This window comes from Phalacrocorax aristotelis, chromosome 22, assembly GCF_949628215.1.
Source record: "Phalacrocorax aristotelis chromosome 22, bGulAri2.1, whole genome shotgun sequence".
NCBI classification, from domain to species: Eukaryota; Metazoa; Chordata; class Aves; order Suliformes; family Phalacrocoracidae; genus Phalacrocorax; species Phalacrocorax aristotelis.
This window is the reverse complement of record NC_134297.1, coordinates 2448635-2463184: the sequence shown is the minus strand read 5'-3', so window position 1 is coordinate 2463184 and position 14550 is coordinate 2448635. Positions and strand designations below refer to the sequence as shown.

General features: G+C 40.6%; 1 protein-coding gene and 1 long non-coding RNA gene across 8 annotated transcripts in view; one reads left to right on the top strand and one right to left on the bottom strand.

The window, feature by feature from the left end:
• LOC142067631 (uncharacterized) overlaps positions 1-14550 on the bottom strand; it is a 52310-nt gene that overhangs the window by 6199 nt on the left and 31561 nt on the right. For all 4 annotated transcript variants that reach the window (XR_012664111.1, XR_012664110.1, XR_012664112.1 and 1 more), the window contains one exon: positions 2112-3706. This is a non-coding gene — a long non-coding RNA (uncharacterized LOC142067631). The remainder of the gene's footprint in view (positions 1-2111; positions 3707-14550) is intronic.
• Positions 1-14550, top strand: part of SIK2 (salt inducible kinase 2) — a 57045-nt gene that overhangs the window by 38719 nt on the left and 3776 nt on the right. For 3 of the 4 annotated variants that reach the window (XM_075116445.1, XM_075116443.1, XM_075116444.1), the window contains exons 5-12: positions 123-247; positions 2424-2547; positions 4622-4842; positions 6319-6471; positions 8820-8984; positions 12241-12469; positions 13173-13457; positions 13640-13803. In XM_075116445.1, coding sequence (XP_074972546.1) covers positions 123-247; positions 2424-2547; positions 4622-4842; positions 6319-6471; positions 8820-8984; positions 12241-12469; positions 13173-13457; positions 13640-13803 — 1466 coding nt within the window. The remainder of the gene's footprint in view (positions 1-122; positions 248-2423; positions 2548-4621; positions 4843-6318; positions 6472-8819; positions 8985-12240; positions 12470-13172; positions 13458-13639; positions 13804-14550) is intronic. The other variant, XM_075116446.1, reaches the window with a different exon arrangement.

Genomic DNA, 14550 nt, shown 5'->3' with positions numbered 1-14550 from the left:
AAAGGCTTTGTGATAGAGCCTTTAATGAATGAAAGTGAGTTTTCAGGCCTAGTCCATGCATATAATTATGCTTTGTCATGCAACTGGAGTTTGGAGTGACTTTCCCCTTAATTTCTCAACAGATTTTGGATTTGGAAATTTCTATAAGAGTGGTGAGCCTCTGACGACATGGTGTGGAAGTCCACCATATGCAGCCCCCGAAGTCTTTGAAGGACAGCAATATGAGGGACCCCAGCTGGATATCTGGGTATCATTATTCTTTTTTTTAACTGGATTCAAGTCAACTTTTAGGAAGCTGGAACAAAGGAATCATCTTTGATTTTACTTAAGCTGTAGATGAGCTGTTCCTCTTCAGCTTTATTTCTTAAGTGTCATAAAATGCCTCTTAATATTGAATGGAATTGAAGTTACCTATCCTGGTGGCTATTAAATGTACACTGTAGGTGTAGGTTAGCCCACTAGAGGAAAAACTGCAGCTCCTCCAAAAGCTCTCCTGACTGACTGAATGAACTTTGCTTTTTTCAGTGCATTTAAAATTTTCTGTGTTAAGTGGGAATTGAATTTGTGAAACAGTAAGTTCTTGGTGAGGTTAAAGGGATTCCGGAGCCACTGGAACACAGGAGAGATGATGACTGCTTTGCTTTTTGACCTGGAAACAAGCAAATTTGTGCCACAAACATTTCTACTGCAGGCAGCTGCATGCTTTTGAATTGGTGTGTCTCCATGTATACTGTAACGAAGAGGATAGTGCAACCCACGTTCTTATGCAATAGAAAAGGGAATAAAATGAACTGAGGAAGTTCTGTGCACCCTTCACACATTGTCAGAGACTGCTTTTCATTCCTAATTTGGTTTTGTTTGGGATTTTTTGTTTGGTTTTTTTTTTTTTTTAAATTTTAGTATTCTGGTACTTACAATGACAGGTTTATGTCCTAAAGCAACCAGAGACAGTACAGTTTGGCAGTCTCTGCTCTGGCATCAGGTTTGCAGTGACAATATTGCACATAGAATAACAGTATGGGCACTGACATTTTGCTCAGAGGCTGTTACGCAAGCAGGGCTGTTCATGGAAAAGTCACCTTTCAGCTGCTAATCTAATTTAAATTAAACTAACTGCATTAACAAATAAAACCTGTGATTTTTAGATACATATATTTGTGTGCATGCATGTATCTCTCTATGCATACACACGCACGTATTTTTTATTTTTTTAAAAAAAGGCCACAACCTTTCTGAACCTTTAGTAACCGGTGAATAAATGTACAGCAGACCTGAGCTACCCATACTGTTCCAAGTAGCACAGGCACTGTTTGAATGTCAGAAGTGACTCTCTGAACTTTGGTAAATATGCTTTAAATATATAAGATCGTAAATCATTAACAGAATCTGCCCACAGGAAGAAGCACATGTGTGATTATGTTTAAGATAAAATCGTCGTCATCCTCTTCATTTATCTTGTAAGTTGAGGATTCTATATCTCTTTGCAACATACAATCACAGAATAAATCTGCTGAAAATGTGAGGCTCGCAGGAGGAATGCAGTAATCCACAGTTCAGTTTTTGGCAGGTTAAGGAAGGAAGTGACTTTTTAAAAAAAATATATATATAATTTTAAAATCTCTGTGTACTTAACAAAGTTTTAAGGAGAATGCTGAATGCCTACTTTTTCCCCTTGAGAAATCCAGTGCTGTGGTTATCTATTCAAACTGATTGGCATGAGATTCTGGTGTGGTTATTTCATCTAGTGCGGCACTATATTTTTTTTTTCTTGGCATATACTGCAAGCCTGTTTCCACTTGCAGTGCCAATTAACTCGAGTACTTTCAAAAGTGAGTCTGGCAGTTGTGGGAGAGCTCTTGCCCACATTGTCTCCTTTTGCTCATATTGAATAACCCCTCATGCTCAGCACTGCTCACAGCTGTACAGAGTTGTTAGCTGGTGTTGCCCTGAAACTGACTGTTCATAAAGTTACCAGTGTGCCTCTCACCCAGGCTTTTGCAAATTGGTAAATGTTAAACATTACAGTTTCTTATTTTTGAGTGGCTGCTGTTCTAAGGTTTGTTTTTGTTTTAACAACATTGAGATTAATAAAAAGTATCTCTAATTCTCACCTGAAGTTGGGGCTCGCTTTTCAGGTATCATTCAGTCATCCGTGTGGAGCTTCCTGCTAGCAGCCAGAGTCTCTAACCCATTACACTTCAGCTTACCTGCTTATCAGCACAAGGTACTGCAAGCCTAGCCATTTTGGGTTAGCTGAGTGTTCTTAATGTTTAGGTATCTTCACAAACCTAATTCTCTTTTGTATAAATTTCCTCTTCCTGCAGAACATAATTTTAATTTTTTCTGTGACAGGATTTGGCTAGCCAGCCTCAGAGACTTTGCTTGTAGCTTGAAAAATTAAATTAATGTTCTTTGTCTTACAGAGCATGGGTGTAGTTCTTTATGTTTTGGTCTGTGGAGCATTACCCTTTGATGGACCAACACTCCCCATACTGAGGCAACGAGTTCTTGAAGGAAGGTTCAGGATCCCTTATTTTATGTCAGAAGGTAACAGTGTGGTGTCCTCTTATGCTCTTGGTGTGGTAGACCTTGAATAAATTCTAGAATCATCTCTGTTGCAATATAGCAAAGGGTGGTGCATCTGCACACTGGATTGTGGTATGGCAGACCATTCATTTTGCAAAGAAACAAAATAAGCCTAGGTGAGCTCTGTGCCTTTGCAGTTAGACTGCTGCTAGGCAAACCAACCCATTTTTCCTTGCACAATGCATGGAAATTGCAGTGTGGCTGTGCCCATGGGCAGGGAGAGAGTCAAAATAAAGCTGAAGGATCTCTTCTCCTGCTGTGAACAGAAATACGGGGATGCAGGGGGAGAGGCAGAGTTGTGTAGCAATTAGCTTTCGTCCTGCAAGGCTACATATATTTTAATGTGGAAAGAAAATACACTAGTGCCATATCGTTGTCAAACATAAGCTGTGCATTGGGTGTTTCCTGGTTTTTGACAACATCTGCTAAACAGAAGCAAAAAAGTGTCGAACCAGTTCATATGCCAGGTTCTCACTGTCATGTGTGTGGCACTCCCACATGTGACTGAGATCTCTCTCTTTCACTTAATTGCCCCATCTGTTGGATTTCGTTCTCCCTGATGCCTGTTCAGACAAGAACAAGTGGGGCAAATTTCACGCAGGGTTTGATGGTGTCTTTCAGGTTCCCCATGTTAAAGGGTCTCTAATCCAGATTACTTCAAAACAACTTTCCTGAATCAAATCATCTTTCAATATACTATTGTCTGTGCTTTTTTTTTCTTAAAGGAAATGTAAAATGTTTTTTGGCCCTGTTGTTAAAGGTTCTGTGTGCAAAACATTCTGGTCTTTTTCTTTCTGTTGGCTTGTACTCCTGTGCATTGCCTCTGAAAATAGCCACTACAGTGCAGCTACAGTGCATTTGGTTGCTTTTAGCAATGCCATCATGACACCACAGCAACCCCTCAGCTTCCTGGGCACATCTTGCATCCAGCGCTGAACTGTATTGTGTTTCTGTGACTTTGCTGACATAGGCATGCAAGCTAAATCCAGGTGCCTTTGTGTGAGTTGCAATCATGGCTGTGACTGCAGTGTAGTTCGGCCATTTCGCAGGCTGCTTGCTGCTCCCCTTGCCGATCACATGGTGATGCAGGGAGTGGGAAATGGTGTGCCTCTTAGCAAAACTGTGAAAACAAGAGAGAGAAAGAGGAATAAATAGCCAGAAATATCTCTCTAAATTATTTGCCATAACTACCTGAATGGGCGGCCTCATAACAACTGTACTGCAGCCATGTTATTGTCAGCTAGAAATACAGGGCAGATTGATAAAGCTCCCTTAAAGGAACTTAAATTGTCTTTCTATCATATACAAACTGCACGTCCATCTCTCATGCCCTCATCATCCAAAAGCCAACTGAGATCTGAAGAAAAATGTGATGGTTTTAATGCTGTCCAGCATGCAGTAGTCAGAAACCAGCAATGGTTTGGTGTGTTAAGAATTATTCTGGCACCTAAAGCTACTGATTGTGCTTTGGTCCTGAAATTAAAACAGATAAACCTGCAGACCCACTAACTAATATTCACATCCACAGAGACATTATTTTTGCCTTTCTTTTTGTGACTACTAGGGTGGAAATAAGAAAAAAAACCCCATACACTAACTCTAGTTTTACCAGTCCCTTGTTTCATGAGCCTGGACATGTTATTTCAAACAGTGCTGGCGAAGGATGGAAACGACTCCCCACCACACTTCACAGAGATTGTTTGAAGCTTTATCAGTTAATGTTAGCACTGCACTTAGAACAGCAAAAGCAGCTTCAAAGCAGTAGTAAATATTACTATTACCTTCATGTGGGAGCTGTGTAGAAGGAATAGCACTGTTAGCGATGCCATGCATTTAAAGAAGTTGGGGTTTTGACCTTCTTAATATGACTTTTAATCTTGTTTTGAGACATTGTTTTGGCCTTCAGGAAATGTATTTAGCACAGAAGTTAGGTAGAAGTAAGACAGTTTCCTGTTGTCATGCTCTGTATTGGTAGGTCTCTGTTGAATATCTACAAGTACTACTTAGCAGGTTGGTAATTTTTTCTCCCCAACAGAGTGTGAACATCTGATTAGAAGAATGTTGGTCCTAGACCCATCCAAACGGCTAACTATTGCTCAGATTAAGGAGCACAAGTGGATGCTTATAGAAGTTCCTGCACAGAGACCTATTCTTTATCCACCAGGAGAAGAAAATGAGCCTTCCATTGGAGAGTATAATGAGCAGGTCTTACGGCTAATGCACAGCCTTGGAATAGACCAACAGAAAACTACTGAGGTAAAATAGACTAAAACAATATTTGTACCTGGGGGGAAGGTCTCCTGTTTTGTTTTTATAACTAGAACTTATTACCTGAGTTGCTTGCAAGAGTCTTTATTTCAACAGTTAGCGGAAAGTGGTGGGGGGGAACACCACTGGTATATTTTACCTGGTCAGACCCTAGCAAGGGCAAACATTTTAACTGCGATATGCCTCCCTGTCCTACTGCTGTCTCAGTCTGTGCTAGCAGACATCTCTCCAGAAACTTTCCTAAAGATCATCCCTAGTGGAGATAAGGTGTCTGTGTTATGCGAAGTGCAGGTAAAACATCGTGCAGTAGGCCCACAGACATCTTCACCTGTGTGCCTTATGCTGGCTGGTCACACCCAGCTATCCCAGTCTAAGGCATCCTTTGCCCATAGAGGAAAACACGTCAGTGAAAAGGCAGCACCATGAGAAAAAGGATATGCCTCTGTGTCAAGGATCCAAATTAGAGCCCATGGAAAAGAAATTGTTCTGGTCACATTATCACAGGACTAGGTACTGTTCTTTCAGTGTATTAACTACTTCCTTTAATTTAAACAAGAACAAATTTCAAAACATTTGATGATGTGATCGCTTTAAGCTAGCGGATGCACAGAAATACAGCGTGCACTATGTGAAAAATGATAGCCCAATAGGGCTGCCTGTTACAATGGTAATACTTGCTGCTGCTTACAAGTGGTCATTTCTAGAGCTCTGTTCAGTAGCTAAGTTGATTCTTAGGGACAGAAGTAAAATAAAGAAGCCATATTAAATTCCACACTCTTAGATTTCCTGGGTGGGGTTGGATAAATCATTACTTCTTGAATGGAGAGAGAGGAGGGGAAATCAGAATTGAAAAAAAATTAATTTTGAACTTCTAAGAGGGTGGAAAATGAAATTCAGAAAGGAGCATAAAAGCAGTAAGCAGATGAATGTCTCTGTCCAATCCCAAATCACCATTCTTACCAAAAATAAATGCCAAGGCTCCCTATGGAGTTTAACATAATTTCCTTTAGGATAGTTGATACTTTAAGCCATTGTGGAGGTTGGCAGTTTGAGTACTTTCTGCTACAAGAGGCTAGTTTCTTTACGTTGCAGAGGCTCACTTCCCCATTGCCTCTAGTGACTTGAACATCCGATGTATTCAGAAGGTCAGTCCCTTCTCCAGGTTCAAATCTTTGAGGGTTGAGTAGCACCTGAATGTTAGCTATAAGTACTGTTGCAGCCCAGAACATAGCAAACTCTGGTGAGCTTGCCACTAAACTAAGGTTGACGCTTTTCTTTGCCTGCCACTCTGGTTTGTAACTTTCCCAATTCATAATGATGTTTGCCTACCTCACAGCCTCTTAAATATCTCTCCTTGTCCCCATCCCCCCTGCCCCCAAATGGCAATTCTTTCTTCCTGGTCTTGCAGAAGATAAGATAATGTATATTTGGCTGCACCCACACTTTTGTGCTTGTCTTTTTCAGTCTCTGCAGAACAAGAGTTATAACCACTTTGCTGCTATCTATTACTTGTTAGTGGAAAGACTCAAATCACATCGGAGTAGCTTCCCTGTGGAACAGAGACTTGATGCTCGTCAGCGTCGGCCAAGCACCATTGCTGAGCAGACAGTAGCCAAGGTAAGGTCTCATTCCTAGCAGAGGTGGACTTAAGACTGTGCAAGACATTCTTCTCTCTCAGAATGGTGTTTCTACATAGATTCGCTTAGAATCCATTGCTATTTTCTGATTTCTTTAGTATGTAGGCTTGCAGCATCATTTTGGAAAGACTTTTTTGGATTTGCCTCTCATCAGAACTGTCTGATGATAAATCAGTTGTCTGGCATGCCTCCTACAACTGCTTCTGCTGCCTCCTCTCCACTCCTGAAACAAGGAGGGGGGCGGGGAAGAGTTGTTTGGAGGGGACTGGATGGGTTTTACATGGGAAAGGGAAGTTGACTGCATTCTGAAGCCCAAAATGCAAACAATGGTTTTGGCTTTAATGGGTATATGCATGGTTTAACTTCAACTCTCAGTTTATTTCTCAGTTAAAGGGAAAGTACTGTGCTTGCACTTCTAATTGGAACACTTCCATTTTTGAGATTTTCAAACCTTTTGCTGGGAAGTCACGGGTAAAATGTTAGAGAAATACCATTTCTGGGAATTGCAACACTTGGAGTATCTTTGATGTGACTGACAAACAAGCTGTTGAATTTATGGAGAGCTGTAGTAGCATCTGGGGCTAAAAGCATGCAGGCTCTACTAAGTGTTATAAACATAGTCACTCTGAAGGGACCTGTTGAAAATAAAATTACTTTCTCCCCTGCTGTTCTCTAGATACACTTTCTGTCTCCCATGAAATGAAGCATGGCAGGGAATAGTAAAGAGGTACCCAAAAGAAAATATTAGGATCAACCTTTTAGGTTAAGGTGCTAATTTGTTGTGATATCTTAAGTGCCTGATAAAAATAGCATTGTCATGAGACTCTTAAGGGCTGAAGACTCAGATATTTGTTCCTAAATAATGTCGTTTCTTGTAATACTTGCATTAGTTTGTACTTCTGTGGCCCAGCAAGAGTCCAAATTCTTGGGAAACTTCGCAGCTTGGCTGCAAAACTTCTATGTGCATTGAGCCAATGTGACAACTGACTAATTGATTTAAGTCTTAAGGGTGCCATGTGTATTTTATCAAGAGGAATTCTGGGTACTTCTTTTATCTGGTACCAGCCCTGCCATTGCGGAAGGCTGTCCGCTTAGTATTCTCTCTAATTACACTGACTGATTCAGCACAGGCTCTAAGGCTATTCAGTAGTCGTCTTCCCTAGTAATTTTCTTTATAAATAAAGGTCATGTACAGTTTATCATGTTTTACTCCAATAATTCTCAGACTCTTTTACATGTTCTTTTGTTTCATTAAGATAAACAGACATTGTACAGCTTTTGATTTCTATTAATGCATAACTAGAAACATGAAAGACTTGGCCTAAGATGATTCAGATGTGCTGTGGTCTCGAGTAAATATTCTCTCAAATTCACAGCCTCCTAGCTACTGTATTGTTGCTGTACAGAACAAGCACCCAGACTCTACTTCCAGGAGAAATCACAGCCGCGCTGCTCCTTTTTTGCTTGAGGCAGCAAGGCACTATTTGGTTTTGGATTCTGTTGAAATTAAAGCCAAATTGCTTCAGCTATGAAAACATAGGTCCAGGAACAATATGGCTGACAAAGATTAAAACCAGGTCTTAGACAGTGTTTCTAATGAGTGACACAGTATTCAAAAGCAGATTATTAATTATAAGATTATTAAAAGCAGGTGAAGACAAATGACCAAGGAGGAAGAAGAAACCTCCTAGAAGGTAGTTCCTTATTGTACTAAACTCCTGTACTTCATAGCCATACTATCACTTTTTTCTCAGGACTGCAAGCAATCTTGCAGTAATCCTGAGTAACAAGATAATTTGTTTTCACACATGGTGGCACCACAGGCTCCTGTATAAGGCTGCTTGTTTCCTTTTGGACAGGCAAGTTGTGTGGATACTGCATTTAAGGAAATGAAGGTTAAGAAACAGTGAAAACCACTGTTTTTGCAGTTGTCATGCTTGCCTTCACTGTGGCACACCTCTCCCTTCAACAGTGTTAAAATACCTTATTTCAGATCCGGCGTGCTCTGTTCTTTCTCATACTTTTTCCTACAGGAATCAGTGCATGTTAGAATATTGAAACTAGCCCTGTGCCTCACAGTAATATTAAGGGGTAATGTACTGAATATAAAAAGCAATTATAGCATGTCAGAAGTTGAAGGGCACCTAAGGGTCCCAAACACTGACTTTAGCACTTAAAGCATGTAATTCATCAGGAATGAGGAAATAAATTTTATACTTTCCCTGCTTTGGAAGTGGGCTAGGTATTGTTTATTTTTAATTTGTAACTTTGTATGTTGTTTTCTACCTAAAATGGTTCCGGTTTTGCAGTTCTTAAAATCTTTTTTAGGCACAAGCCGTGGTACCCTCAGTTAACTTGCATTCACAAAATGCAAGGTTGTTGCAGTCTCCAGGTCTTCCCTCAGCTTCAGGAGCAGAAGCCTTTTCATTCCCTCCATCCAGCTGCCAGGGAGAGACAGCATTTATGGAGGAAGAGAGAGTTGAGACACCAAAGGTACAGCTTAAAATCACTGTACTGTTTTGTCAAAAATCATTAAGGCTAAAAATGATTGTTGCCTTTCAAATTACTGCCTAGTAAAAGCACATTTAGAGGTAATAGCTGTAGCTCTTCAATAATTAATTGAAGATCAGTTCCTTCTGACAGGGTAGAGTTCATCATCCTAGCACAAAGCACTGTGGAGCCATGGCCAGAGCAATTGGATAATCCAGACTAATGTCACTTCATTGACCCTAGTACGCCTCCTGTGTCTTGACACTTGCAGGTAGCTGAGCTGGAGAACCGTGCTGTTTCTCTCTGCTTTCAGTAGCCTTTTCCTCAAAGACCCAATGTTCTCAACCTGCTCCCAAGCACTTACTCTTAAGCATATGCTGTGCCCAAAACTCTGGTCTCTGGCAAGTTCTTATTCCTTGGTAACCTCTCTAGAAAGGCAGCAGGGCAAATACAAAGACGTTTAGTATCTAAACACTCGACATGTACATTTCTTGTACTAGCTAGACAACACACATTGTACCTGTTTCCTAAATTTAAGTATTCTCTAAGTGTCAGAGTTCTAGGTATTCCAGATTCTTCTTCTACTTGCATATAACTTTCAAGAGCTGTGTGTTTTTTTATCACTAATCTGCCTCTAGTGTTGTTTGCTTACCACACTGTCATTTGTGAAAGAAAAATCAACCAGTGAAAGTGGTTGGGTTTTTTTTCTCAAATATATTTTTTAAGCGCCCTGAAGACTCCTCATATACAGCTTCTAATGCAAAGGGTTCACTGCTGAGTATCTAGAGTAACCTACTCAGCTACTCATCCAAAAATTCAGACAAATGAGAGCAGGAAGGTATAACGGAACCTTAACCATAAACTTCCATTGCCAGCTAAAGCGATTAAAATACCATACACTTAAAATTCCATATCTTTGCCAATTTCATAATAAGCCAGCCAAAAGAGTTCCGGTTTTGTTGCTTTTTTTGTTGAATGGTGAATAGCCAGCAGAAGTAGATACTTTTTGGCTATTCTGAGTGTCAAAACCTATTCGAACTGCAGCGTCTGAAATAGGTTGTAGCAGTTCTCAGCTAGGCCATTTCTGTAACTAGGAAAGTCCATAAAATCTTCACTGGAGACCACGTAAAATTGCAGCTCCATCTAATGGGTTTTGTATCCTGTAATCAGACTGGAAGACTCTGTAGGCTTTCCACACCTCCACACTTCACAGACTTAACTGAACTCAACTAATAGGATATGATGGCTCCACGGCCTTACAAATACATGGTTACAGCTTAACTCTCTGAAGGGAGCTGTAGTCTAATCCACTTTGCCATGCAGCTTTGAGGTCTGTGGCAATGCTGTGCAGGGTAGCTAAGTGAAATGCACAGGAGTTAGCAGTTAGAGCTTTTCTGAGGAAGGGGAAACAGCTTAAAAAAATTACATTTATGACTATTGTAATGAAACTTCTGTTTTTCTCTCTCGTATCACATGACATTATAATTTAGCATATTGTATTTTGCTTGTTGCTAGCTAGGGGTTTGATTTCACGCTTGCCATTTCGAAACTTTTATTGGTGACTTACTGGTTAGCTACCAAAACTAAGAGTGTGGCCCTGATTCTCATCATTGTTATAAGTAACTCCTTGTGTTGTCTCTTACAGCTGGAAAGCAAAAAGTAGTTCAAATACATTTGGAAATTACCATTTCAAACTCTACTTTGCATCCCCCTTTGCTTTTATAGATGCAGTTTGGCCAGAGTAGATAGACAAGGTGTCGAATCACAGTTCACTTCAGAATAGTTAGTGTCTTAAGTGTTACAGAACATGTCTGCTAAGGACTTCCAAGCTCTGATCTGTGTGCCACGGTAAACTGCAGAGGCACAACTGGCCACGTGGCATTAGTTCTACTTTTTCTTTCCAGCAGTTCACTAAATAGTCTTTCCAGTGCTTTTTCTGCCAGATCAGTAGAAGGCATTTGAATGGGAGAGTCACAAATGGGAAAGTAAGGTGTGCAAGAAGTTAAGCCTAAAGATACAATCCATTAAATTAAAATATAAGCAGGAGAGCCAGGATTTTCCTGTGCAAGCATCATTTTACTGATACTCAAAATATTTATAGCTATTTCTTGAATAGTGCTTTAAATATTTTCCTAAAGTACTACCATATAGTTTGCTTGCAAAACCATTTGTTAACAGCTACTGTTAATGCTCTGAAGCTTCTTTTCCAAACACACTTGTTTTCAAAATACCAAAGAACTTTGAACCGTTCCTGAATGTTCTTCATTGACAGTTTTACATAAAATCACCTGTAGCAGTGCCAGGTTTTATGCTAAATGAATGTGCCATTTCAGCCATATTTTACCCCACCTGATCCTATGAAAACAGTAGGATGACTTGTGGAACAGGACACTAGTTAGAGCTTCTACAGTACTACAGAACAGAATACCCACCCCAAAACTGCATCACATGCAGGCCCTGGTCCTCAAAACCCGTGTAGTTGCATATGGCAAAGAATTAGTTTAAGGTACAGAAGGATTCAGGACAAACTGATTTGAAGACTAAAAACAGAATTAAAATCCTAGGAGTATTTTAGGTTGGAAGGGTACCTCTGAAGACCCTCCAGCCCAACCTCCTGCTATAAAAGCAGGTCTAACTTCAGAGCTAGATGAGGCTACTCAGAGAGCTTTATCAAGTTGAGTGAATCCAAGGAGGGGGATTCCACAGCCTCTCTAGGCAATCTTTGTTTGCAAAGGAGCACCATGAATCAAATGGATTTTTGCTGTAAAGGGTGCATTTATTGTATAATACTCACACACATCTCTGCAGCTCTACAAGAATGCTGCAGAATACATACATGACTTTTGTCACGCTCATATATGCACTATGAAAAATTAGCACAGTAGGTATAGTAAAGGGAAACAATAATATGGTACATGCCATAAATATTTTACATTTGTGATTAGGCTGGCAAAGGTTTTTAATAACTTCAAAAAAAAAAAGCAGCCCTGGAGAACATAGTACTGTGGAAATAAGAGTATTTAGATTTAGAGAGTTGAGTACTAAGAAAATGCCAGTGGTAATCCTGCCTGGAGGGATTTGTTTGTCACACAGAAGTTGTAACAAGTCTTTCTTACCTCAGTAGATTATAGGGAGGTTCGCACATTTTAAATATCTAGGCTACCTTCACTCTATGTGATAGGTAGAAATTTCTTGCGCTTTGTCACGATGCTCTGTGCACATAATTGAAAGCTGTCCATCTTCTCCTCGTGCCATTTAGGTAAATGGCTGCCTGCTAGATCCTGTACCTCCTGTGGTGATTAGGAAAGGATGCCAATCACTGCCTACCAGCATGATGGAAACTTCTATTGATGAAGGAATAGAGACAGAAGGAGAGTCAGAAGATGACCCTGCACAGGCATTTGCAGCCCTCCAAGCAGCACGCTGTGGGAAGCGACGTCACACTCTGGCAGAAGTTACCAATCAGCTGGTGATGATGCCAGGCACAGGTACAGAAGTTAGCACAGACATTTCAAAGCTAATTTCCTGCTCTCAGCACTCAATCTAATACACCCAGGATGAAAAACACAACCTAGGTTTTAAGAGCGACAAGTGCAGGACAGAGTTTTTGGGTTTATTACTTACCATTTCCTATAAAGGCCACAGAGGGGAAAAAAACTGCACAACAAAACACCACAAAACCTGCTCTACAAACAGCATAAAACCAAAGCAGCATATACACAGCTGGCTACAGTCATGTACAACCCCAGTAGCAACTACTAAATTTGGGCAAGTTGGCGTGTTCTTTTTCTCATAACTACATGTCCCCAGATCATTCATCCCCTAAAGAGGTGCGGGCAGGTGAGGACAGTGAGGAAACAAAAACCTCTGGATTCTCAGTTATTCCAAAGACAGAAAGATGACCAAGCCCTTCAGCTCAGGCTACAGTCTTGTCAGGATTATCTACAGGAAGAAAACCCCAAACTGAACATTCTCCAAACAAGCCAAGTCTTATTGCTGCGATAATGTAAAAAAACAGTAGCAAATCTCCATTCTGGTACTGCAAGTGTTAAATTACAGTTACTTTATGAAACTTGATTTTTTGTTTCATTTCCTCTAAGACAGTCACTGTGGCAGGAATAGCTTCAGCCTGTGGCACTTCCTTTACTTGGCTGAATTACCACTTCACCCTTATTCTGGTTTTTGTCACAGGGAAAGTCTACTCATTGGATGAAAACTCATCTCTGGGTAGTATTGATTCAGAGTATGACATGGGATCCATTCAGAGAGATATTAAATTCCTGGAAGACACACCTTCCTTGAAAGAAATGGTGCTAGCTAACCAACAAGCACCCAGAATGACAACCCCCTTCATAGGCCTGAGACCTGCCAATCCAGCCATGCAAGCACTCACCTCCCAAAAGCGAGAGACCCACAACCGCTCTCCTGTGAGTTTCCGAGAGGGGCGCAGAGCTTCGGACACATCCCTCACACAAGGTACTGATAACCATTGTCATGACACATTATTTCTGGACATGGCAGTAAACGTACTCTATACACAGAAGCACCAAGACACCTTGTGACTTGGTTGTTAACCTGGCTTATCTCACATTTTCTGTGCTAACCAGATATGACTTAACACATTTTTCTGACACGGGTTATGCTCAACCATTCTCCAGGAATTGTAGCATTTAGACAGCACCTCCAGAATCTGGCACGAACCAAAGGAATCCTGGAACTGAACAAAGTCCAGTTGCTGTATGAACAGATGGGATCAAATGAAGAACCTTCTCTGACATCAACTGCCACCCAGTTGCAGGACCTCATTAATAGTCCTCCACAGGTACTTAACCCAGAAATCAAGCTCCATCTTTCAGGTGTTAATGCTTTGGGACAGATAACGAGAAGATAAGGTGTTCTGGAGATCTGAGAAGAGCAAATTTACATATAAAGTTCCCTCTTCCCCTTTCCATCTTCTACAGAATAAAGAACGGGCTTTTGCAGGCTAGCCTTTACTATCCCCATGGTGTCAGTGAGATGGCCTTGTTGACGTTCTAAATCAAACATTTTATTACTGTTTTTAAGCTGAAGGATGTTTTGGATTTAACAAAGCACAATAGCATCTTTCCTTGTTGGTGTTGTTCTGGTATAATTGTAAGAACTCTAAAAGCCAAGTGATAAGTTAGCCTGATTTGCATAGTGTTACGCTAAATAACTTCCACCAGCTCCCTAGTTAGTTTTTTCAAATGGAACAGGACACAGCAGACAGGAATAAGTAGTTTCTGTTAAACCATAGGGATAAAATGGGTGAGAAGTGCACAGGCACTGTAAGTACCTCATGTTCCAGAGGAGGCCCACTGTTCTTAAAGCTCCAGCTGTTACTTTCTGACTGCTGGAAAAATTACAACTTTGTGGATATCAGAACTGAATGTTTTCACAAGCATCTCTCACTTGATGTAAACATGCTGCAGGGCTTATGATATTCTCATAACAGTTCACTCCCCTCCCATGTAAGCGCTCCCTAGCTTGCTAGAGATGCCTGCTCCGTGGGTATCCTCTCTAGCACTGTTGAAGGCTTTTCACCTTCCAT